Source organism: Notolepis coatsorum, assembly GCF_963971535.1.
Source record: "Notolepis coatsorum genome assembly, chromosome: 9".
In the NCBI taxonomy this organism is placed as follows: Eukaryota; Metazoa; Chordata; class Actinopteri; order Aulopiformes; family Paralepididae; genus Notolepis; species Notolepis coatsorum.
In genome coordinates, this window is record NC_140173.1 from 35,938,469 (window position 1) to 35,965,875 (window position 27,407).

Below are 27,407 nucleotides of genomic sequence, written 5' to 3' on the forward strand. Positions count from 1 at the left end.
ACAGTAGTCCACACACGCACACATGTGCATTCAGTTAAGTTGGAATATGACTGTAATACAAACAGTTCAGTTTGTCAGGTACATGCAACACAGATTAGCGTTGACATCTGTCTGCTTGAGAAAATACCATGTTCTGCAATAAAAATGATTGAAGTGAGATGAACAGACTGAACTTTATTTTATTAGATAAAACATGTTGACAAAGTTTGAATTTGCAGTTAAAAAAGGTAATAAATCGCAATATATCGCAATATTAATATTGCAATACGCAGCATATCGCAATATATTTAGTATCGCAATACTATCGTATCGTGACTCAAGTATCGTGATAGTATCGTATCGTGAGGCCTCTGGTGATTCCCACCCCTAGTAGTAGTATGTGTAGCAATAGTAGTAGTAGTGAAACAGAGGGGTGTTAGTTGGTATGTTAGTTGGTATGTTAGTTGGGATGTTAGTTGGGATGTAACAGAGGGGTGTTAGTTGGTATGTTAGTTGGTATGTTAGTTGTTATGTTAGTTGGTATGTTAGTTGGTATGTAAAGGAGGGATGTCAGTTGTTATGTTAGTTGGTATGTTAGTTGGTATGTTAGTTGGTATGTAACAGGGGTGTTAGTTGGTATGTTAGTTATGTTAGTTGTTATGTTAGTTGGTATGTTAGTTATCTTAGTTGGTATGCTAATTGGTATGTTAGTTGGTATGTTAGTTGGTATGTAACAGAGGGGTGTTAGTTGGTATGTTAGTTGGTATGTTAGTTGGTATGTAACAGGGGTGTTAGTTGGTATGTTAGTTGGTATGTAACAGAGGGGTTTTAGTTGGTATGTTAGTTGGTATGTAACAGGGGTGTTAGTTGGTATGTAACAGGGGTGTTAGTTGGTATGTTAGTTGGTATGTAACAGAGGGGTGTTAGTTGGTATGTTAGTTGGTATGTTAGTTGGTATGTAACAGAGGGGTGTTAGTTGGTATGTTAGTTGGTATGTAACAGAGGGGTTTTAGTTGGTATGTTAGTTGGTATGTAACAGAGGGGTGTTAGTTGGTATGTTAGTTGGTATGTAACAGAGGGGTGTTAGTTGGTATGTTAGTTGGTATGTTAGTTGGTATGTAACAGAGGGGTGTTAGTTGGTATGTTAGTTGGTATGTAACAGAGGGGTGTTAGTTGGTATGTTAGTTGGTATGTAACAGAGGGGTGTTAGTTGGTATGTTAGTTGGTATGTAACAGAGGGGTGTTAGTTGGTATGTTAGTTGGTATGTAACAGAGGGGTGTTAGTTGGTATGTTAGTTGGTATGTAACAGAGGGGTGTTAGTTGGTAGCTTGTTACATGCTAGGTAGCTAGCCGGCTAATGCTGGGTTAGCCTCACGCCCACTCGTCATTCTCATCCGACTCGAAAGAGACGCGTCGCGTGCTGTTGTTCGCCCCCATGTCAGACCGCACTGATATCCAAAAGCGACGACTCTACATGCAATTATTTTCATCCACGATGTGTTTTTGTCTAAGTTTGTCTACATTGTCAAGCCGGTGACAGGAGTCTGTAGGTCCGCACGCAGTGGTCTGTCCACTTCCCCTAGATGCGCGACATCTTCTAGAAAACGAGTGTTCATTGGAGGAGCTTAGAGCGCATCTGTACAACGATGATGTTCATTGGTTATGGTCGGATTATTATGAGGCGCAAATGGGAGGAATCATAAAGGGGGAGTCAGAGTTCGGCTTGTGCCAGTGAGCGAATCAGCAGATTGCAGAATGATTGTTTTGTTTACTACTCGCCAGATTGGCGAGTGGTCTTCATGAATCACTCGCCAAACATAAAAAATACTCGCATTTGGCAAGTAAAGTGGCCTAATTTCCTCCCCTGTTGGTATGTTAGTTGGTATGTAACAGAGGGATGTTAGTTGGTATGTTAGTTGGTATGTTAGTTGGTATGTAACAGAGGGGTGTTAGTTGGTATGTTAGTTGGTATGTTAGTTAGTTGGTATGTTAGTTGATATGTAACAGAGGGGTGTTAGTTGGTATGTTAGTTGGTATGTTAGTTGGTATGTTAGTTGGTATGTTAGTTGGTATGTAAAGGAGGGATGTTAGTTGGTATGTTAGTTGGTATGTTAGTTGTTATGTTAGTTGGTATGTTAGTTGGTATGTAAAGGAGGGATGTTAGTTGTTATGTTAGTTGTTATGTTAGTTGGTATGTACAGGAGGGATGTTAGTTGTTATGTTAGTTGGTATGTTAGTTGTTATGTTAGTTGGTATGTTAGTTGGTATGTTAGTTGGTATGTTAGTTGTTATGTTAGTTGTTATGTTAGTTGGTATGTTAGTTGGTATGTTAGTTGGTATGTTAGTTGGTATGTAAAGGAGGGATGTTAGTTGGTATGTTAGTTGGTATGTTAGTTGTTATGTTAGTTGGTATGTTAGTTGGTATGTTAGTTGGTATGTAAAGGAGGGATGTTAGTTGTTATGTTAGTTGTTATGTTAGTTGTTATGTTAGTTGTTATGTTAGTTGTTATGTTAGTTGGTATGTTAGTTGGTATGTTAGTTGGTATGTTAGTTGGTATGTTAGTTGGTATGTTAGTTGGTATGTTAGTTGGTATGTAAAGGAGGGGTGTTAGTTGGTATGTTAGTTGTATGTTCATTGGTTATGGTCGGATTATTATGAGGCGCAAATGGGAGGAATCATAAAGGGGGAGTCAGAGTTCGGCTTGTGCCAGTGAGCGAATCAGCAGATTGCAGAATGATTGTTTTGTTTACTACTCGCCAGATTGGCGAGTGGTCTTCATGAATCACTCGCCAAACATAAAAAATACTCGCATTTGGCAAGTAAAGTGGCCTAATTTCCTCCCCTGTTGGTATGTTAGTTGGTATGTAACAGAGGGATGTTAGTTGGTATGTTAGTTGGTATGTTAGTTGGTATGTAACAGAGGGGTGTTAGTTGGTATGTTAGTTGGTATGTTAGTTAGTTGGTATGTTAGTTGATATGTAACAGAGGGGTGTTAGTTGGTATGTTAGTTGGTATGTTAGTTGGTATGTTAGTTGGTATGTAAAGGAGGGATGTTAGTTGGTATGTTAGTTGGTATGTTAGTTGTTATGTTAGTTGGTATGTAAAGGAGGGATGTTAGTTGTTATGTTAGTTGGTATGTTAGTTGTTATGTTAGTTGGTATGTAAAGGAGGGATGTTAGTTGTTATGTTAGTTGGTATGTTAGTTGTTATGTTAGTTGGTATGTTAGTTGGTATGTTAGTTGGTATGTTAGTTGGTATGTTAGTTGTATGTTCATTGGTTATGGTCGGATTATTATGAGGCGCAAATGGGAGGAATCATAAAGGGGGAGTCAGAGTTCGGCTTGTGCCAGTGAGCGAATCAGCAGATTGCAGAATGATTGTTTTGTTTACTACTCGCCAGATTGGCGAGTGGTCTTCATGAATCACTCACCAAACATAAAAAATACTCTCATTTGGCAAGTAAAGTGGCCTAATTTCCTCCCCTGTTGGTATGTTAGTTGGTATGTAACAGAGGGATGTTAGTTGGTATGTTAGTTGGTATGTTAGTTGGTATGTTAGTTGGTATGTAACAGAGGGGTGTTAGTTGGTATGTTAGTTGGTATGTTAGTTAGTTGGTATGTTAGTTGATATGTTAGTTGATATGTAACAGAGGGGTGTTAGTTGGTATGTTAGTTGGTATGTTAGTTGTTATGTTAGTTGGTATGTTAGTTGGTATGTTAGTTGGTATGTAAAGGAGGGATGTTAGTTGTTATGTTAGTTGGTATGTTAGTTGGTATGTTAGTTGGTATGTAAAGGAGGGATGTTAGTTGGTATGTTAGTTGGTATGTTAGTTGTTATGTTAGTTGGTATGTAAAGGAGGGATGTTAGTTATGTTAGTTGGTATGTTAGTTGTTATGTTAGTTGGTATGTTAGTTGGTATGTTAGTTGGTATGTTAGTTGGTATGTAAAGGAGGGATGTTAGTTGGTATGTTAGTTGGTATGTAAAGGAGGGATGTTAGTTATGTTAGTTGGTATGTTAGTTATGTTAGTTGGTATGTTAGTTGGTATGTTAGTTGGTATGTTAGTTGGTATGTTAGTTGGTATGTAAAGGAGGGATGTTAGTTGTTATGTTAGTTGTTATGTTAGTTATGTTAGTTGTTATGTTAGTTGGTATGTTAGTTGGTATGTTAGTTGGTATGTAAAGGAGGGATGTTAGTTGTTATGTTAGTTGGTATGTTAGTTATGTTAGTTGGTATGTAAAGGAGGGATGTTAGTTGTTATGTTAGTTGGTATGTAACAGAGGGATGTTAGTTGGTATGTTAGTTGGTATGTTAGTTGGTATGTAACAGAGGGGTGTTAGTTGGTATGTTAGTTGGTATGTTAGTTAGTTGGTATGTTAGTTGATATGTTAGTTGATATGTAACAGAGGGGTGTTAGTTGGTATGTTAGTTGGTATGTTAGTTGTTATGTTAGTTGGTATGTTAGTTGGTATGTTAGTTGGTATGTAAAGGAGGGGTGTTAGTTGTTATGTTAGTTGGTATGTTAGTTGGTATGTTAGTTGTTATGTAAAGGAGGGATGTTAGTTATGTTAGTTGGTATGTTAGTTGTTATGTTAGTTGGTATGTTAGTTGGTATGTTAGTTGGTATGTAAAGGAGGGATGTTAGTTATGTTAGTTGGTATGTTAGTTGTTATGTTAGTTGGTATGTTAGTTGGTATGTTAGTTGGTATGTTAGTTGTTATGTAAAGGAGGGATGTTAGTTATGTTAGTTGGTATGTTAGTTGTTATGTTAGTTGGTATGTAAAGGAGGGATGTTAGTTATGTTAGTTGGTATGTTAGTTGGTATGTTAGTTGGTATGTTAGTTGGTATGTTAGTTGGTATGTAAAGGAGGGATGTTAGTTGGTATGTTAGTTGGTATGTAAAGGAGGGATGTTAGTTATGTTAGTTGGTATGTTAGTTGTTATGTTAGTTGGTATGTTAGTTGGTATGTTAGTTGTTATGTTAGTTGGTATGTTAGTTGGTATGTTAGTTGGTATGTTAGTTGGTATGTAAAGGAGGGATGTTAGTTGTTATGTTAGTTGTTATGTTAGTTATGTTAGTTGTTATGTTAGTTGTTATGTTAGTTGTTATGTTAGTTGGTATGTTAGTTGGTATGTTAGTTGGTATGTAAAGGAGGGATGTTAGTTGTTATGTTAGTTGGTATGTTAGTTGTTATGTTAGTTGGTATGTAAAGGAGGGATGTTAGTTGTTATGTTAGTTGGTATGTTAGTTGGTATGTTAGTTGTTATGTTAGTTGGTATGTTAGTTGGTATGTTAGTTGGTATGTTAGTTGGTATGTAAAGGAGGGATGTTAGTTGTTATGTTAGTTGTTATGTTAGTTGTTATGTTAGTTGGTATGTTAGTTGGTATGTTAGTTGTTATGTTAGTTGTTATGTTAGTTGTTATGTTAGTTGTTATGTTAGTTGTTATGTTAGTTGGTATGTTAGTTGGTATGTTAGTTGGTATGTTAGTTGGTATGTAAAGGAGGGGTGTTAGTTGGTATGTTAGTTGTATGTTCATTGGTTATGGTCGGATTATTATGAGGCGCAAATGGGAGGAATCATAAAGGGGGAGTCAGAGTTCGGCTTGTGCCAGTGAGCGAATCAGCAGATTGCAGAATGATTGTTTTGTTTACTACTCGCCAGACTGGCGAGTGGTCTTCATGAATCACTCGCCAAACATAAAAAATACTCGCATTTGGCAAGTAAAGTGGCCTAATTTCCTCCCCTGTTGGTATGTTAGTTGGTATGTAACAGAGGGATGTTAGTTGGTATGTTATTTGGTATGTTAGTTGGTATGTTAGTTGGTATGTAACAGAGGGGTGTTAGTTGGTATGTTAGTTGTTGTGTTAGTTGGTATGTTAGTTGGTATGTTAGTTGTTATGTTAGTTGGTATGTTAGTTGGTATGTTAGTTGTTATGTTAGTTGGTATGTTAGTTGGTATGTTAGTTGTTATGTTAGTTATTATGTTAGTTGATATGTTAGTTGTTATGTTAGTTGTTATGTTAGTTGGTATGTTAGTTGGTATGTTAGTTGTTATGTTAGTTGTTATGTTAGTTGGTATGTAAAGGAGGGGTGTTAGTTGGTATGTTAGTTGGTATGTTAGTTGGTATGTTAGTTGGTATGTTAGTTGGTATGTTAGTTGGTATGTTAGTTGGTATGTTAGTTGGTATGTTAGTTGGTATGTAACAGGGGTGTTAGTTGGTATGTTAGTAGTTATGTTAGTTGGTATGTTAGTTATGTTAGTTGGTAGGGCTGCACGATTTTGGGAAATAATCGAATTGCGATTTTTCTGACGGATATTGCCATTGCATTTGCAATTATAATTTTTTTTAAGCAGCCCCACAGAGGTTTATTGTAAAATGCGGCTTGCATCTGGCCTACGCGGTGGGTCTGTTCGGGACACCGAGTCTGAAAATGTTTCTTTTTACCTGGGAATCGATACCGGTACGGTACCCAACGGTACCTTTTTTTCTGTACTTTACTCTCCCTCTCTGAAGTAAACTTCACAACACACAATCTAAAACCCCTTACCTCCCTCTCCCAAACTGTTCCTATAACAATTTTTTTTATGTTGCATGATCATGTATATTTATTTTGTATTATAATTTTTTTTGTGTTTAAATATCAACATTATCTGGCAATCCTCAGTAAATACTATCAAACTCCTCTGATGTCAGACCAGATATGAGACGCGTGCACATGTCACACACACACACACACACACACACACACACACACACACACACACACACACACACACACACAGAAAAGGAGAATGGCTTAAATGATTTTAGAATACTTCAGCTAATGAAGTTAAATGTTTATTATCATCAACTATCCAGTTCCTTTTTATAGTGCAACGTTTTTCTACTTTTCTACATTAATTGAACCAGTAGAGAGAGAGATGCCCCCCCGAGCCCCGTTCCCCCCCCACCCTTTCCTTACTCAGCTCAGATGTTTTCTCTGTCTTGAGCAGGGTTAGCTAGGAACAGCTTTCTCAAGCTTCGCACCTTGGGCATGGAATGGGCTACAGGACCATTATCCACTTAGACACCCCGGTCTCTCTTGGTGAATTTAAATCTGTATTACATAACTTCCTACAAGAAGAATGTTGCTGCTTTCTGTAGTCAGGTCCCAACTGCAAAATTACTGTATTACCCTGTATTATACACTTTTACTATCATGTAGACCAGTGGTCACCAACCTTTTTAAGCCCAAGATCATTTTTTTTTTTTTGGTGAAGGCAAGATCTACCTATTGAAGCGTTGAAAGAAAAAGACAGCCAAGATTGTACTTTAAACTAAATTACTTTTATTTGCCTGTATTCTAATTACATGCAATGCTTTGGTCCAACATTAAAACGTCAAAGTAGAACTATTATGTACTTTCTCAGTCAGTGCTAAGTGCAGTCATCTTATGCAGCATCACTTTTCACATCAAAACAAAAGTAGAACTGTAATGTGGACTTGTTTCTCATAATATTAACATTGACAAACATATTTACAATTAGCATTTTATAAAGTAGAACTGTAATGTGTACTTTCTCAGTCAGTGCTAAGAGCAGTCAGTGCTAAGTGCAGCATCAGTTTTCACATCAGAACAAAAGTAGAACTGTAATGTGGACTTTCTCATATTATTAACATTGACAAACATATTTACAATTAGCATTTTATAAAGTAGAACTGTAATGTGTACTTTCTCAGTCAGTGCTAAGTGCAGCATCACTTTTCACATCAAAACAAAAGTAGAACTGTAATGTTTACTTTCTCAGTCAGTGCTAAGTGCAGTCAGTGCTAAGTGAAGCATCATTTTCACATCAAAACAAAAGTAGAACTGTATGTGTACTTTCTCAGTCAGTGCTAAGTGCAGCATCACTTTTCACATCAAAACAAAAGTAGAACTGTAATGTGGACTCTCAGGGTAAGATTAAAAAAAAAAAAAAATTATTTTTAATTTTCATGGAAAGATCTACAGGGACAGTCTCAAAGATCGACCAGTCGATCAAGATCGACGGGTTGGTGACCACTGATGTAGACTATTCTGCTTTGTGTTTTTGTGTTTACATGTGATGTATTGTATATTGTATATACATGCACATTTATTATGTTCTTGTGTGATGTATCGCACATTTTATTGCTGTGTGATGTATTGCAAATGTTATTGCTGTCAACTTGGCCAGGTCTCCATTGCAAAGGAGATCTTGTATCTCAATGAGACTTCCTGGTTAAATAAAAAAAAAAAAATATAATAATTGCATCATTCTAAATCGCGATTTCGATTAAAAAACGATTAATCGTGCAGCCCTATTAGTTGGTATGTTAGTTGTTATGTTAGTTGGTATGTTAGTTGGTATGTAACAGAGGGGTGTTAGTTGTTATGTTAGTTGGTATGTTAGTTGGTATGTTAGTTGGTATGTAACAGAGGGGTGTTAGTTGGTATGTTAGTTGGTATGTTAGTTGGTATGTAACAGGGGTGTTGTTGGTATGTAACAAGGGTGTTAGTTGGTATGTAACAGAGGGGTGTTAGTTGGTATGTTAGTTGGTATGTAACAGAGGGGTGTTAGTTGGTATGTTAGTTGGTATGTAACAGGGGTGTTAGTTGGTATGTTAGTTGGTATGTTAGTTGGTATGTTAGTTGGTATGTAACAGAGGGGTGTTAGTTGGTATGTTAGTTGGTATGTAACAGGGGTGTTAGTTGGTATGTTAGTTGGTATGTTAGTTGGTATGTAACAGAGGGGTGTTAGTTGGCTATATTGAGAATAGCAGTGTTTTCACTGGTCTGCAGGGAACCGGCTGACTTTATGACAGAGGAGAGGAGGCCTAATGAGAGTCTGAGATTGGCGAGCCAGCGAGGAGCGAGGCTGTGTAAACAAAGCCGGCTAACTAGCTGATTAGCACACCTTTGTGACTACAGGGTGCAGTGGGAATTGGGGCAGGGGGTAAAGAAGGCTTTATATTACTCCTAATAGTTTATCGGAATATGTCTCGCTGCCAAGCAAGTGGAGGGGAGAGGGGAAACCAGGCCAGAGTTTAGACTCCGTCTGCTCATGGAAAATTATATTCTTCTACCTCCTACGTCTGGTGGACCATCATCATCAGTGTTTCCCACAGGATTTTGTGAGACTGTGGTGGGTGACCCTCGGCCCCTCTAGGGGTGTCCGGGGGCATGCTCCCCCGGAACTTTTTTGTACATTTTAAAGTTAAATGCATCAATCTGGTGCACTTTGAGAGCAAAATAAAGAGGCTAGATCTATGATGAACTTTGTGCTCAAAACACAAAATCGACTAGACTCACTACTAGAGCAGACATTTGAACCATCAAAAAAATTAAGCAAAAGTGGTATCGGTGTTGAACTGGTTTATTTTTTAGAAAATAAAATAATATACTGGATTACTATTACGACTACTACCACTGCCAATACTACTGATACATCCCTATTGGCAAACTTTATATATAAAAAAACTTTTTTTAATAAATAATGGAAAACACTGATCATCTCTCACTGTTTTTCCTACCCATCCTCTCATCTTCACAGCCACCCTGAATTGTGATTGGTTGAAGAGATACAAACCCTCTCTGGATGTATCGGAGCACGGAGCCAGAACTAACAGCCTTCTCCCGTCCCTCTTGTCTGTGCGTCCCGTCCAGGTGACGAGCGGGTTCTGAAGGACGTGGGTCGAGCTCTGGTCCTGTACCGCCGGGCCGTCATGCCCTACGCCGCCTACGCCCGCAAGCGCAAGGGCTCCTGCGACCTGACGGAGGCGGAGCAGTACGGACGCCTGGTGGGTCAGCACTGTGCAGAGAGGATTCTGCTGTACCGGGCCTGAGCCTCCACTAGGACCACCATACCACCGGGCCTGAGCCTCCACTAGGACCACCTGCACCTTCAGTCCTCCACCAGGCTCCACCTGCCTGCCTCTCTCTCTCTCTCTCTCTCTCTCTCTCTCTCTCTCTCTCTCTCTCTCTCTCTCTCTCTCTCTCTCTCTCTCGCTCTCGCTCTCGCTCTCGCTCTCGCTCTCGCTCTCTCTGCCTGTCGCTCTCGCTCTCGCTCTCTCTGCCTGTCGCTCTCTCTGCCTGTCGCTCTCTCTCTCTCTGTCGCTCTCTCTGCCTGTCGCTCTCTCTGCCTGTCTCTCTGTATGTCTCTCTCTGTCTGTCGCTCTCTCTCTCTGCCTGTCTCTGTCTCTCTCTCTCTCTGCCTGTCTCTCTGTCTCTCTCTCTCTCTCTCTCTCTGCCTGTCTCTCTGTCTCTCTCTCTGTCTGTCTCTCTGCCTGTCTCTCTGCCTGTCTCTCTCTGCCTGTCTCTCTGCCTGCCTGTCTGCCTGTCTCTCTGTCCGTCTCTCTGCCTGTCTCTGCCTGTCTCCCTCACTCTGTACTGTCTGTCTGTGTAAGTGCTCTCTGCTGCCTCTCTGTAGTCTCACCACTCATAGCTCTAGGGATGAACAATAGTGCTCCCAATATCCCACATGCTGCAGACACCAGGTTAAGATATGATATTGAAATCCCCCACAACTAAAGTTCACTACCAAAAGCTTCTTGTAACATGAAAGAAACATTTTTATTATATTTGTTCTTGTTTTTGTGTAATTGTTTTGCCTTTTTCATGCAAAGAAGGAAAAATGTATAATGTGGCTTTTCCGTCTTATTATCCTATGAACTGATGAACATTATCCTATGAACTCATCCTATGAAATGTCAGCAGTTCCATGTAAAATAACAGATCAGATCAGAATGTGTCAGAATCACAATGTGCATCGATGGATTCCTACTTCATTGTGTACCCATTCACCTGCTGCTCACATTGATTGATTCATTGATTTATTCATTGATTTGTTGCCTCAGTCCCATTTGGTCAGGTCCATGTTAGGCCAGTGTTTGTTGTCAGGAATCCCTCTACTTCAATACAATTTGGGGTCAGTTCACTTTTCATTCAGTCAATTCAAAATGTCAATAGCAGCTGATGATGGAACGAGCTCCTCAGTCATTAGTTGTTCTTCTCACCTGCAACTAGATCTGCTTCCCGAAGTGACTTGAGTTGACAGTGACTTGACTGACAGCCGTGTCTTGAGTAGATACTTAAAGGTCCCATGCATTGCTATTCCTTGCACTATTTGGGCAACTTTACACAATTCCTGTGAGTCTATGGAACACATCTGTAAAGTTTTTTTCAAAAAAATTCATTGTTTTATATTTCTAATGAAGTACTCAAAAGCATAATTTTTCTACTTCAGGATTTCAAGCAGTTTGTGGCTGGTCTCCGCCCATACTCGGAATGCAATTTTGATTGACAGACCCCCACCTGTAGCTCCGCCCATACTACTCTACTAACGTCAAAGTGAACCTAATACACAAACAAATATGGCTCAAGCATACGTTTTCGAATACAATACAATCCATAAAGGGATGACACCAAAGCAGGTACCCATGCCATACGATTTTGGTATAGAGAAAAATGACAGAAAGAAAGAATAAGATTGCTCTCTCACTCAGTCTAACTCACACACACACATGGTGCTTGTACTAACGTTAGATTTTCTTGGTGCAATAAACAGAGCTAAGATAACCCCCCCCAAACACACAAGGAACATAATCATTAATTTGCAATACACACAAGTAGGTCTACATATATACAACGAAGCACAGAGCTAAGATAATGTTAGCTAAGCTAGCTTGCTCTCTCACTCGTCTAACACACACACACACACACACAGTGCTTGTACTAACATTAGACCTTAGCGCACACACACACGGAAGAGTACCGTAATACACAAACGGATGAATGAACGAGGTCCTACTGCTAATTAACTAATTACGACGTACTGTATGTACTTGATGATTCGATGCTTTCTTTCTGTCCCCGAAGACTTGGTATAGGCTAGCTCCCTTCTTTAGCAACAGCCAGGAAATCATGGCAGTATTATCCTTCGTCTTTGCAAAAATCCAAAAATGAACTTGGCCCATTGCTTGTGGAGCACGAGATCATTATCACCTTTTGTTATGGATGGATCATCACCGTTTGTCCTCTTCCTCTTCATAATTAATAGTTCGCCATTGTAGGCGATCGCCCAGCTGTAGTCTGGGGAGCTCTCAACTCGACGGCGACAAATAATGTTACCTCCTCAGCCGGTTTGACTATAGTATTTTTATGATTTACCAGAAGTGCTGAGTCCAATGTAGTCTGGTGAAAACACACGTTATCATCCATAAGTGTGATTGTTTTGCCCGTGTTGCTCATACTTTTTAGGTTAGGCTAACTCACTACACTTTGTTGCGGTCTCTGGTCTCTGCACTAAATAATGGTTGATTGTGGGCGGTGGAGGTGACTACAACCAGGGGCGGAGATATGCAAATCAGTGCCTTATTCTCGTCAGCAAAACAGTCAAATCAGAATGGCTTAGTTGAGTGAGGGAAGATCTCGTGAACTCGAGACTAGACTGATGAGTCAATATGATAATTAACGACACAGACCACGTTGATATAATCCCCCATTGCTAGGAAACAATGCTAAACACTGGAAAAGGCCATTTATAATGCATGGGACCTTTAACTTTGCAATATGCCGTCGCTCATGTTTTTTCCCCTCGCTTATTTTCCAGATACGGAGTCCCTTCCTCGTCATACAGTAGTCATATATTGCGCCCTCTATCTGTTCATTGAAACATGCTTTGAAAATACACCATTCTACTGATGGCTACAATTTAATAAGAGACAGACAACATTGTAACATATCATTGTTTGATCGAGTAAATGTCATGTGTTCGAGTAAATCCTTAACGAGCAAGCAATCGATCTTCGATTAATTGTTAACATCCCTAGCTACAACCCTGTCCAATCATTTTTGCGATCGCCAAATGATTGACGGATGTGGTAAAAAAAAAAAAAAACTCTGCCGTGTACTTTGGCGCACACCTCACATATCGGCATGTAACTCGACAAACGCTAAATGGATTTTGTCGCCTGAAAGGGCAATCGACAGGCAACAGATAGGGCTTTAATTCTATATATTGTATTAAAGTAAATGCCGGGTCGGTGCCAGTTAAGAGGTTAAACCAATCAATCATCCTGGGCGGCGTTAAGCCCAGGATGCAGCGACGAGGCCCTATCAAAATAGTGTCTCAGATAGCAGAAGGGGAGGAGAATTCTGACGGCCAATGGCGACGCTTATAGCCACAGTCTACATCCTGTGAGTCGGACTAGGATGTGACTGCAGACCCTCACAGAGCCTGAACGCGTCTATACTTCCCACAAGCAAGTTGTCCTTCCGCGTTCCCGTTTTGCGCTCTGATTGGCCACTCACGTTTTTCTGGTCATGTGACATGTGCGCCCAATCGCACAGAGAACATCCTCACAGAGCCTGAACACCCTCACAGAGCCTGAACATCCTCTGGCCTTCACATCCTGCTGATGCTCGTCCTCTCTACCAATGAGATCACGTTTACTGAAGCACTATCCATTGAAATGCATATTATGCCTAACTGAATACATTCTGATCTGGAATCAGTGACTATAACACTGCTGTTCAATGAAAACCGTGTGTCTCCTTAAAGTGAAACTTGTGGAAAACGAATAAACAGCTGCTTTATTTTCACATCAACGAAGACTGTTCATTTATTTAAAATGTTCCAGCAGGACGTAAAAACCGGCTCGGTCCAGAACGGATGACTCGTATCTATAGTGAGGACATGATGACCACACAAGCTGGCTGTTGTGAGGTTTTGATAGGACGTCAGAAATGATGTGACATCATCAAGCCGGGTCTGGCTGTAAACCAACGTGTTCATCTTGATGTTTCTGTGTCCGTACTGTTTGCCTCCGTGCGTTTGTTTGACTTCTAACTTGTATTCACTCTTTTATTATTCACTGTTATTTTACTATTCACACTGTTATTTTTGGTTAAACCAAATAAAGTGATTGTTGAATATTTAGTCTCCGCTTCCAGTTTCTGACTTTCTTTCCCTTGAAAAATACTGTAGGTAAGACTGTTCTGAAGGAACACACACATACATACATACATACATACATACATACTGTACACACACGCACGTGTGTGTATGGAACTGTATAACTAATTATAAAATGGGTAGCTCGAATAAAGCAATCTGATTGGTCTTGTCTAGCCTTGTTAAATGAGACGGCCTGGTCTACGGAGGAGACTGACGCATGCAGAGTGGGGAGTCCTTCACGTCACGCACATATGCCCATATATGGACCAAGAGACGTTCAAAATGTCCGGCATCTGAATAGGACCGATAAAGCGATGGTTTTATCCAGATTATTTGATTATTGACACTTCCACTAAATGTATTAATCTAGCTACTAACTGAAATGACCGATAAAGGAATATAGCAGACGATCGGTTACGATAGTGAACGTCACATTGAACTGATAAAGGAATATAGCAGGATGATCGGTTACGATAGTGAACGTCACATTGAACTGATAAAGGAATATAGCAGGATGATCGGTTACGATAGTGAACGTCACATTGAACTGATAAAGGAATATAGCAGGATGATCGGTTACGATAGTGAACGTCACATTGAACTGATAAAGGAATATAGCAGGATGATCGGTTACGATAGTGAACGTCACATTGAACTGATAAAGGAATATAGCAGGATGATCGGTTACGATAGTGAACGGCACGCTAACTGATAAAGGAATATAGCAGGATGATCGGTTACGATAGTGAACGTCACATTGAACTGATAAAGGAATATAGCAGGATGATCGGTTACGATAGTGAACGGCACGCTAACTGGGCGTCAACCCCAGTCCTGGACTACAAGTAATGTTTGTCAAAATGAGCCACACCGTGTCTCTACAGCAGACCTGGGCATTGTACGGCATTTTATTTACCTTACCTAGGATTTGACTTGATTCAACAACAAAGCAGTCGGGGCAAGCCGAAAACGGTCGAAAGTGGTTATTTGAAGTTTGGATCATTTTTTTCACAACTGAGGTAGGTAGATTACATTTTTAGAGACTAAAGTACAGAAAAAAGGTACCGTTGGGTACCGGTATCGATTCACAGGTACCGGTACCGTATCGGTTCAAATGTGAACGGTACCCATCCCTACTGAACACACAACTGCAGGGCAAGGGCATTTTTGCTTATGAAATGCATAGCCATGTGAAAGCCTTCATGACAAAGTTGCAATTAATTTCAAGGCAACTAGGCAGCAACAATCTCAAACACATGAAAACCCTGAAAGAAGTCAAACCATCAGCTGATCACCGGCACAGGTACTCATCCATGTTGGGAGCACTGCATGATGAATTTTCAAGGCGTTTTCAAGATTTAAAAAAGGTTGAGGGTGAAATGCAGCTGGTTTCCTCTCCCTTTACCTGCAGTGTTGATAGTGCATGTTCAGCTTGAACTCATTGACCTGCAGTCTGATTCACTACTGAAAGAGCACTTTAAGTCAGCATCACTTTCCAAACATGAGGAGACATGCTCAGAAGATGTTGGTTATCTTTGGATCCACATACATATGTGAACAGACATTCTCAGTCATGACGTTTACCAAGTCCAGGTACAGATCCTCTCTCACTGATGAACATCTGGCAGCTGTGCTTCGCATCTCCACCTTAGACATCCAACCTGACTTTGATGGACCTGTTAAAGCTCAACAGAGACTGGATTTCTCACACTGAATGAAAAAAAAGAACTGAAGAACACTAAAATGTGGGAATATAACAAGTGAAATTGACACTTGATCTTTTATTTTAATTTGTTTTGCACAGTTCTGAAAACATTAAATGTTTAATATAGGCATGTAAAGTAAAAAAGGCTACAAAACTGGGACACTTTTCTTTACACAGTTCAGTGACATGTCTTGTTTATTTTGGCTATAAGATGATGTGATGTCTTTAGAAAGCTAAGAAAATCCTTGTTTCAATAGTATATGAAACTCAAAATGCCCTTTGTTATTAATGTTTCACATTTTGTTTATCATTTTGGAAATAAATTCTATTTGAATAAATGATATTTTTGAAAGCTAACCTCACCTTTTAATTGCCAAATAATAACATACACTCTTACCAGGGGTCAAAACAATGCCATTTACTGCTTTTTATATAGAAATAAAATGTATATTATGTATAATTGAGTTTGGAATTTTGGCCCGGCCCTCCAACATATTTTCAGTTGCTCATTCGGCCCCCTGGGAAAAATAATTGCCCACCCCTGCTCTACAGCTATAATACAGAACACAAACACAGCTTCACAAACATAGTGCAACGACATACACAACAACTAGAAACAACTAGTTCAATTGGCCGGAATCACTACTCACTGCTACTCTGTCCTGTAAAAGAGAGCAAGAATCATTTACTTGCTAGCTGTTAAAAAGTGAAACTAGTTGACTAGACTAGAGGGAGTCTGACATCACTGCTAGTTGATGACATCACTAGAGGGAGTCTGACATCACTGCTAGTTGATGACATCACTAGAGGGAGTCTGACATCACTGCTAGTTGATGACATCACTAGAGGGAGTCTGACATCACTGCTAGTTGATGACATCACTAGAGGGAGTCTGACATCACTGCTAGTTGATGACATCACTAGAGGGAGTCTGACATCACTGCTAGTTGATGACGTCACTAGAGTGAGTCTGACATCACTGCTAGTTGATGACGTCACTAGAGGGAGTCTGACATCACTGCTAGTTGATGATGTCACTAGAGGGAGTCTGACATCACTGCTAGTTGATGACATCACTAGAGGGAGTCTGACATCACTGCTAGTTGATGACGTCACTAGAGTGAGTCTGACATCACTGCTAGTTGATGACGTCACTAGAGTGAGTGTGACATCACTGCTGTCCTCTGCTGGCTTCTCCCTTCAACAACACATTCAGTTCAACCTGCTGCTCAGAACCTCAGAACCTGCCCCTCACCTGCCCCCTCCCACCTCCCTTCACAAACACACGCATGTTCACTAAAACCTTGTTGACGAAAACATTTCCAGTTAAGTGTTGCTTTCAAATGGAACTTGTGTTTTCCATGTTCATGTCAGACTCCCATACTCTCAGGTCCAGTGATGCCAACGTCCTCTGTCTCTCTCTCTCTCTCTCTCTCTCTCTCTCTCTCTCTCTCTCTCTCTCTCTCTCTCTCTCTCTCTCTCTCTCTCTCTCTCTCTCTCTCTCTCTCTCTCTCTCTCTCTCTCTCTCTCTGTCTGTCTGTCTGTCTGTCTGTCTGTCTGTCTGTCTGTCTGTCTGTCTGTCTGTCTGTCTGTCTGTCTGTCTGTCTGTCTGTCTGTCTCTCTCTCTCTCTCTCTCTGTCTGTCTGTCTGTCTGTCTCTCTCTCTCTCTCTCTCTCTCACTCTCGGTCTCTGTCTCACTCCCTCTCTTCCTTTCTCTCTGTCTCTCTCTCCTCCTCTATGTCTCTCTCTCCGTCTCTATGTCTCTCTCTCCCTTTCTCTATCTCTCCCTATCTCTGCATATCCATGTCTCTCTCTGTCTGTCTCTCTCTTCCTCTCTTGCTCTCTCTATCTCTCTCTCCCTCTCTCTGTACAGTATATTATATATATATATATACTAGGGCTGTCAAAATTAACGCTTTAACTTAAAGAATTAATTTAAATTCTTTAAAGCGTTAAAAAAAATTTATCTAGATTAATCTATGGAGTGAAAAATGTTCAATATAAGAAAGCGGTCTAGCTGAGTCAATGTTGATGGTTTTGTTGAACATTTGTATTTCACAGGAGAGAAACTGTATTCAAAGAAAGCTATTAAAATAGTCTTTGAATCTAAATATACTTTCTTTGTGTTGATTTTACATTAATTCCATGATTTTACTCAAGTAAATATCTGTATATCTAAAAAAGCTTCGGTCTTAAGTAGATTTTTTTTTTAATCTAGATTAATTACAGAAAATGTTGCCATTAATTAGTAAAAAAAATTGTATCTATTGACAGCACTAATATATACATGTGTGTATATGTTGTATGTGTATATGTTGTATGTGTTGTATGTGTATATTGTATGTGTATGTGTTGTATGTGTTGTATGTGTTGTATATGTGTATGTGTTGTATGAATGTGTTGAATGCGTATATATGTTGTATGTGTATATGTTGTATGTGTGTATGTTGTATGTGTGTATGTATATGTTGTATGTGTATGTGTTGTATGTTGTATGTGTGTATGTTGTATGTGTGTATGTTGTATGTATGTGTTGTATGTGTATGTGTTGTATGTTGTATGTGTGTATGTTGTATGTGTGTATGTTGTATGTGTGTATGTTGTATGTGTGTATGTTGTATGTGTATGTTGTATGTGTATGTGTGTGTGTTGTATGTGTGTATGTTGTATGTGTACTGTATGAGTCCAGTATGCAGCGTGTGGAGGAGGTGTACTGGGAGCATGTTGACACAGAGGCACTGCACCAGGCCTCAGTCCAGCGGAAGGCCCCGCCCTGCAGGAAGCTCGGAGCTCTTTTGTGAGCGAGGCCCCTGGATTAAGAGTTTGGCCCCTGAACGCAGAACCTTTTTCCTGGGGATTACGCTCCTGTCACACAGATTCAACACACCGGCCCCAGACTGCCGCCCTGCCCGGCGCTCACACACCGTGAGGGACACTTTGTCCTCACAGAGACAATGTTAAAGTGATTAGGCAAAGGAGCGTGGAGAATGTGTCCTGGTGTGGCTTCCAGTAGGTCCTCATCCTGCAGGCGTAGGAGAGGCGAGGAGGGCCGCCATACAGCACGGTACCACTTTAACGCACCGAAAAAACAATGCTGTTTGCACATAATGTCACACGCATCCAAATGCTCTAAACGGTTTTGCACACATTAATTTTGTTTTGAGAGTGAATGTAGTTTCACCGGTGATACTTACAGTTCCATAAAAGGATGTTGATGAAAGAATAGCAACACCTCGTCTTATAGGGACTGCTACCTTATAATTTAATTGAGCTGTGATTAACACAACACAAGGATTCAATGTCCCTGATGACATCACTGGTGGCCATATTCAAACTAATTTACTCTCAATAACTGTCGAACTGAATCAATGTGTGTAAAACTGTTTAGATTGCTTGGATGTGTGTGAGATTAGATTATGTGCAAAATAACTCGGCAAAGTGAAAATATTTCTGGTTCAATGCTGCCTTCAAGTGGAACTCGTGAGTTTGTGGTCTCCACTTCAAGTGGGTTGGAGTCGTGAGGGCACCGTTGCTAGGCAACTGGACAATGTGTCTTGAAGACACTGAGACTAACGATTTTCTACTTACAACGTTGTGAATATGGACTCTTCTCATGAACATGGTTCATCCATCATTTTAACATTCATCCTTTTAACTTCTGTATCATCCATCCTTTTAACATCTGTATCATCCATCCTTTTAACTTCTGTATCATCCATCCATTTAACATCTGTATCATCCATCCATTTAACATCTGTAGCATCCATCCATTTAACATCTGTATCATCCATCCGTTTAACATCTGTATCATCCATCCGTTTAACATCTGTATCATCCATCCTTTTAACATCTGTATCATCATCCATTTAACATCTGTATCATCCATCCTTTTAACATCTGTATCATCCATCCATTTAACATCTGTATTATCCATCCGTTTAATATCTGTATCATCCATCCGTTTAACATCTGTATCATCCATCCGTTTAACATCTGTATCATCCATCATTTTAACATCTGTATCATCCATCCTTTTAACATCTGTATCATCCATCCTTTTAACATCTGTATCATCCATCATTTTAACATCTGTATCATCCATCAATTTAACATCTGTATCATCCATCCATTTAACATCTGTATCATCCATCCATTTAACATCTACATCCATCCTTTTAACATCTGTATCATCCATCCTTTTAACATCTGTATCATCCATCCTTTTAACATCTGTATCATCCATCCATTTAACATCTGTATCATCCATCCTTTTAACATCTGTATCATCCATCCGTTTAACATCTGTATTATACATCCGTTTAACATCTGTATCATCCATCCTTTTAACATCTGTATCATCCATCCTTTTAACATCTGTATCATCCATCCTTTTAACATCTGTATCATCCATCCGTTTAACATCTCCATCCATCCGTTTAACATCTGTATTATCCATCCGTTTAACATCTGTATCATCCATCCTTTTAACATCTTTATCATCCATCCTTTTAACATCTGTATCATCCATCCTTTTAACATCTTTATCATCCATCCTTTTAACATCTGTATAATCCATCCATTTAACATCTGTATCATCCATCCTTTTAACATCTGTATCATCCATCCTTTTAACATCTGTATCATCCATCCATTTAACATCTGTATCATCCATCCTTTTAACATATGTATCATCCATCCTTTTAACATCTGTATCATCCATCCTTTTAACATCTGTATCATCCATCCGTTTAACATCTGTATCATCCATCCGTTTAACATCTGTATCATCCATCCTTTTAACATCTGTATCATCCATCCTTTTAACATCTGTATCATCCATCCGTTTAACATCTGTATTATCCATCCTTTTAACATCTGTATCATCCATCCTTTTAACATCTGTATCATCCATCCATTTAACATCTGTATCATCCATCCATTTAACATCTGTATCATCCATCCTTTTAACATCTGTATCATCCATCCTTTTAACATCTGTATCATCCATCCTTTTAACATCTGTATCATCCATCCTTTTAACATCTGTATCATCCATCCTTTTAACATCTGTATCATCCATCCTTTTAACATCTGTATCATCCATCCTTTTAACATCTACATCCATCCTTTTAACATCTGTATCATCCATCCATTTAACATCTGTATCATCCATCCTTTTAACATCTGTATCATCCATCCGTTTAACATCTGTATCATCCATCCTTTTAACATCTGTATCATCCATCCGTTTAACATCTGTATCATCCATCATTTTAACATCTGTATCATCCATCCTTTTAACATCTGTATCATCCATCCATTTAACATCTACATCCATCATTTTAACATCTGTATCATCCATCATTTTAACATCTGTATCATCCATCCTTTTAACATCTGTATCATCCATCCATTTAACATCTGTATCATCCATCCTTTTAACATCTGTATCATCCATCCATTTAACATCTGTATCATCCATCCATTTAACATCTGTATCATCCATCCTTTTATGATCTGTATCATCCATCCTTTTAACATCTGTATCATCCATCCTTTTAACAGATACATCCATCCTTTTAACATCTGTATCATCCATCCTTTTAACATCTGTATCATCCATCCATTTAACATCTGTATCATCCATCGTTTTAACATCTGTATCATCCATCCATCCGTTTAACATCTGTATTATCCATCCGTTTAACATCTGTATCATCCATCCTTTTAACATCTTTATCATCCATCCTTTTAACATCTGTATCATCCATCCTTTTAACATCTTTATCATCCATCCTTTTAACATCTGTATCATCCATCCATTTAACATCTGTATCATCCATCCTTTTAACATCTGTATCATCCATCCTTTTAACATCTGTATCATCCATCCATTTAACATCTGTATCATCCATCCTTTTAACATATGTATCATCCATCATTTTAACATCTGTATCATCCATCCTTTTAACATCTGTATCATCCATCCGTTTAACATCTGTATCATCCATCCGTTTAACATCTGTATCATCCATCCTTTTAACATCTGTATCATCCATCCTTTTAACATCTGTATCATCCATCCTTTTAACATCTGTATCATCCATCCGTTTAACATCTGTATTATCCATCCTTTTAACATCTGTATCATCCATCCTTTTAACATCTGTATCATCCATCTGTTTAACATCTGTACCATCCATCCATTTAACATCTGTATCATCCATCCTTTTAACATCTGTATCATCCATCCTTTTAACATCTGTATCATCCATCCGTTTAACATCTGTATCATCCATCCTTTTAACATCTGTATCATCCATCCTTTTAACATCTGTATCATCCATCCTTTTAACATCTGTATCATCCATCCTTTTAACATCTACATCCATCCTTTTAACATCTGTATCATCCATCCATTTAACATCTGTATCATCCATCCTTTTAACATCTGTATCATCCATCCGTTTAACATCTGTATCATCCATCCTTTTAACATCTGTATCATCCATCATTTTAACATCTGTATCATCCATCAGTTTAACATCTGTATCATCCATCCATTTAACATCTGTATCATCCATCCATTTACCATCTGTGTCATCCATCCTTTTAACATCTGTATCATCCATCCTTTTAACATCTGTATCATCCATCCTTTTAACATCTGTATCATCCATCTATTTAACATCTGTATCATCCATCCTTTTAACATCTGTATCATCCATCCGTTTAACATCTCCATCCATCCATTTAACATCTGTATCATCCATCCTTTTAACATCTGTATCATCCATCCATTTTAACATCTGTATCATCCATCCTTTTAACATCTGTATCATCCATCATTTTAACATCTGTATCATCCATCCATCCTTTTAACATCTGTATCATCCATCCATTTAACATCTGTATTATCCATCCGTTTAACATCTGTATCATCCATCATTTTAACATCTGTATCATCCATCCATCCTTTTAACATCTGTATCATCCATCCATTTAACATCTGTATCATCCATCCTTTTAACATCTGTATCATCCATCCTTTTAACATCTGTATCATCCATCCTTTTAACATCTGTATCATCCATCCATTTTAACATCTGTATCATCCATCCTTTTAACATCTGTATCATCCATCCGTTTTAACATCTCCATCATCCTTTTAACATCTGTATCATCCATCCTTTTAACATCTGTATCATCCATCCTTTTAACATCTGTATCATCCATCCATTTAACATCTGTATAATCCATCCTTTTAACATCCATCCATCCGTTTAACATCTCTCCATCCATCCATTTAACATCTACATCCATCCTTTTAACATCTCTCCATCCATCCGTTTAACATCTCTCCATCCATCCGTTTAACATCTCTCCATCCATCCATCCCTTCCTCATGAACAGATGATGTTGGAGGAACTGGTCATAGGGGTTACCTTCCTTTGACATCCCACTCTCTTTCCCTTTTCCTCTCTTTGTCTCTATCCTCTCTCTCTTTGTCTCTCTCTCTATCCTCTCTTTCTCTCTCTCTCTTTGTCTCTCTATCCTCTCTCGCTCTCTCTCTATCCTCTCTCTATCTCTCTCTCTAGCTCTGGCTCAAGGCTGCCCACACCATTCTCCTTGGGCCATACATCTGTCCAGAGAGACATTAGAATATCAATGGGTCTTTGTGAATGAGGGGGCCAGGGTCACCAACTACCCGTCCCTCAAATATGTGTCCTGTCTCCTGAAAGAATCTACGTTGTTTTTCAGACCCATGTAACTTGACAAACGCACTCCATTTTCATCTCTCTCTCTCTTTCCTTTTCCCTTTCTCTTTCTCTCTCTCCCCCTCTCTCTCTTTCTTTCTCTCTCTCTCCCTCTCTTTCTCTCTTAACCTTCTCTCTATTTTTCACTCTCCCCCTCTCTCTCTGTTCCTTGTCAACTCCCTTTTTAACCCTTTCACTGCCACACGACAGCCGGTTAACCCTTTCACTGTGACAATACAGAAGGTTAGCCCTTTACTATCACACAACCGACGGCGATGCTCCATCATTAGCATCATTAGCTCCGTCGTGTGGCAGTGAAAGGGTTAAAATGTTCACCTGCTGGAACTCAAGATATACGTAGGTCTCTATTTTACTGCAATATTTACCATTACATATGTAGGCAATATTGAACTTTTTCTAAATACAAACTCTATCTCAAAGTTAGGCCTAATATATGTCTAAATCCCTTGTGTCTAAATCTATCTCCCTCTCAGCCTTCCTACTGTCTCAACAAAGAACCTTCTCTCCTGTGTCTCCTCTACTCTGTCTCCCTCTCAGCCTTCCTACTGTCTCAATAAAGAACCTTCTCTCCTGTGTCTCCTCTACTCTGTCTCCCTCTCAGCCTTCCTACTGTCTCAATAAAGAACCTTCTCTCCTGTGTCTCTCCTACTCTGTCTCCCTCTCAGCCTTCCTACTGTCTCAATAAAGAACCTTCTCTCCTGTGTCTCCTCTACTCTGTCTCCCTCTCAGCCTTCCTACTGTCTCAATAAAGAACCTTCTCTCCTGTGTCTCCTCTACTCTGTCTCCCTCTCAGCCTTCCTACTGTCTCAATAAAGAACCTTCTCTCCTGTGTCTCTCCTACTCTGTCTCCCTCTCAGCCTTCCTACTGTCTCAGTAAAGAACCTTCTCTCCTGTGTCTCTCCTACTCTGTCTCCCTCTCAGCCTTCCTACTGTCTCAATAAAGAACCTTCTCTCCTGTGTCTCCTCTACTCTGTCTCCCTCTCAGCCTCCCTACTGTCTCAATAAAGAACCTTCTCTCCTGTGTCTCTCCTACTCTGTCTCCCTCTCAGCCTTCCTACTGTCTCAATAAAGAACCTTCTCTCCCGTGTCTCCTCTACTCTGTCTCCCTCTCAGCCTTCCTACTGTCTCAATAAAGAACCTTCTCTCCTGTGTCTCCTCTACTCTGTCTCCCTCTCAGCCTTCCTACTGTCTTAATAAAGAACCTTCTCTCCTGTGTCTCTCCTACTCTGTCTCCCTCTCAGCCTTCCTACTGTCTCAATAAAGAACCTTCTCTCCTGTGTCTCTCCTACTCTGTCTCCCTCTCAGCCTTCCTACTGTCTCAATAAAGAACCTTCTCTCCTGTGTCTCTCTACTCTGTCTCCCTCTCAGCCTTCCTACTGTCTCAGTAAAGAACCTTCTCTCCTGTGTCTCCTCTACTCTGTCCTCCCTCTCAGCCTCCCTACTGTCTCAATAAAGAACCTTCTCTCCTGTGTCTCTCTACTCTGTCTCCCTCTCAGCCTTCCTACTGTCTCAGTAAAGAACCTTCTCTCCTGTGTCTCCCCTACTCTGTCTCCCTCTCAGCCTTCCTACTGTCTCAATAAAGAACCTTCTCTCCCGTGTCTCCTCTACTCTGTCTCCCTCTCAGCCTTCCTACTGTCTCAATAAAGAACCTTCTCTCCTGTGTCTCCTCTACTCTGTCTCCCTCTCAGCCTTCCTACTGTCTCAATAAAGAACCTTCTCTCCTGTGTCTCTCCTACTCTGTCTCCCTCTCAGCCTTCCTACTGTCTCAATAAAGAACCTTCTCTCCTGTGTCTCCTCTACACTGTCCTCCCTCTCAGCCTCCCTACTGTCTCAATAAAGAACCTTCTCTCCTGTGTCTCTCCTACTCTGTCTCCCTCTCAGCCTTCCTACTGTCTCAATAAAGAACCTTCTCTCCTGTGTCTCCTCTACTCTGTCTCCCTCTCAGCCTTCCTACTGTCTCAATAAAGAACCTTCTCTCCTGTGTCTCCTCTACTCTGTCTCCCTCTCAGCCTTCCTACTGTCTCAATAAAGAACCTTCTCTCCTGTGTCTCCTCTACTCTGTCTCCCTCTCAGCCTTCCTACTGTCTCAATAAAGAACCTTCTCTCCTGTGTCTCTCCTACTCTGTCTCCCTCTCAGCCTTCCTACTGTCTCAATAAAGAGCCTTCTCTCCTGTATCTCCTCTACTCTGTCTCCCTCTCAGCCTTCCTACTGTCTCAATAAAGAACCTTCTCTCCTGTGTCTCTCCTACTCTGTCTCCCTCTCAGCCTTCCTACTGTCTCAATAAAGAACCTTCTCTCCTGTGTCTCTCCTACTCTGTCTCCCTCTCAGCCTTCCTACTGTCTCAATAAAGAACCTTCTCTCCTGTGTCTCCCCTACTCTGTCTCCCTCTCAGCCTTCCTACTGTCTCAATAAAGAACCTTCTCTCCTGTGTCTCTCCTACTCTGTCTCCCTCTCAGCCTTCCTACTGTCTCAATAAAGAACCATCTCTCCTGTGTCTCTCCTACTCTGTCTCCCTCTCAGCCTTCCTACTGTCTCAATAAAACCAGTAGATATGCAGGTATGGCCCCTGTCTCTCTCCTCCCAGCTCTTCATGTAAAGTGAGTGTAGAGGTATATTTGTGTAGCTCTAAATCTTGCCGCGGTTGCTGAATGCAGCCGTTGTTATGAGGGAGAGCGCTTGGCATCTCCAAGGCAGCCCTGCTGGGTCTGAGGGGGAGCTGGCTGGTGTGAGAGAACAGAAAAATGTCTATCATTAAGATTATAAAAACCCTCGTCGTATTTATGGCCTCGCCCGGGCTCTGCACAGCCCCAGTGGGGCGTGTTAAGTTTTGAGATTGTGTTTTTCTTTGGTATTCAGTTATTAATGGTGTTTTTCTTTGTGTTGCGAGGGTTTATAACAGTTTGTGGACTCACTCGCCCCAAAAACACTCAATGTCATATGGATTTATACATTCATAGAATTACCTACAAGAGTAGCACTGTGCTCTCATTAGGCTGTGATCACATTGGATGCCTTTTTCTTGCGCTCAAACGCGAGGCGCGGCGGTGAACATTGAGACAGGAAAGTGCACAGGGCGCAACGAGCGATACCACTGATTACTGTTGCTACCTCAGCTAACGTTACATTAGTTACATACATTACCACTGATTACCGTTGCTACCTCAGCTAACATTACATAAGTTACATACATTACCACTGATTACTGTTGCTACCTCAGCTAACGTTACATAAGTTACATACATTACTACTGATTATTGTTGCTACCTCAGCTAACATTACATTAGTTACATACATTACCACTCATTACCGTTGCTACCTCAGCTAACGTTACATAAGTTACATACATTACTACTGATTATTGTTGCTACCTCAGCTAACGTTACATAAGTTACATACATTACCACTGATTACTGTTGCTACCTCAGCTAACGTTACATTAGTTACATACATTACCACTGATTACTGTTGCTACCTCAGCTAACGTTACATTAGTTACATACATTACCACTGATTACTGTTGCTACCTCAGCTAACATTACATTAGTTACATACATTACCACTGATTACTGTTGCTACCTCAGCTAACGTTACATAAGTTACATACATTACCACTGGTTACTGTTGCTACCTCAGCTAACATTACATTAGTTACATACATTACCACTGGTTACTGTTGCTACCTCAGCTAACGTTACATACATTACTGCTCACAGCCCTCCAGTCGTTGCTGTTCATATCTCGTTGTTCATATATGTCTGGATGTAACAGTACTGTTTATCTGTATGTCGTGTATGTCATAAATGTTATGATGAATTGAAAATGGGGGACCCTGATGTAAACAAGACAAACGTCTTTCTCTGGTCTGCAGCCCCTTAACAATTGTGTGTATTGAGCCGTACTGTATTGTACCCATTCTGCAATATGTTAATAAAGTTTTCAATCAATCAATCAATCAATCAATCAATCAATCAGTCGTGGTAAGA

The 27,407-nt window shown here is 40.0% G+C and overlaps 1 protein-coding gene across 2 annotated transcripts in view; it reads left to right on the forward strand.

The window, feature by feature from the left end:
• ate1 (arginyltransferase 1) overlaps window positions 1–13,911 on the forward strand; it is a 291,958-nt gene extending 278,047 nt beyond the window's left edge. For both annotated transcript variants that reach the window (XM_084321688.1, XM_084321689.1), the window contains exon 12: window positions 9,650–13,911. In XM_084321688.1, the coding sequence (XP_084177814.1) occupies window positions 9,650–9,828 (179 nt within the window). In that variant the 3' untranslated portion in view covers window positions 9,829–13,911. The remainder of the gene's footprint in view (window positions 1–9,649) is intronic.
• Window positions 13,912–27,407: the final 13,496 nt, after the last annotated feature.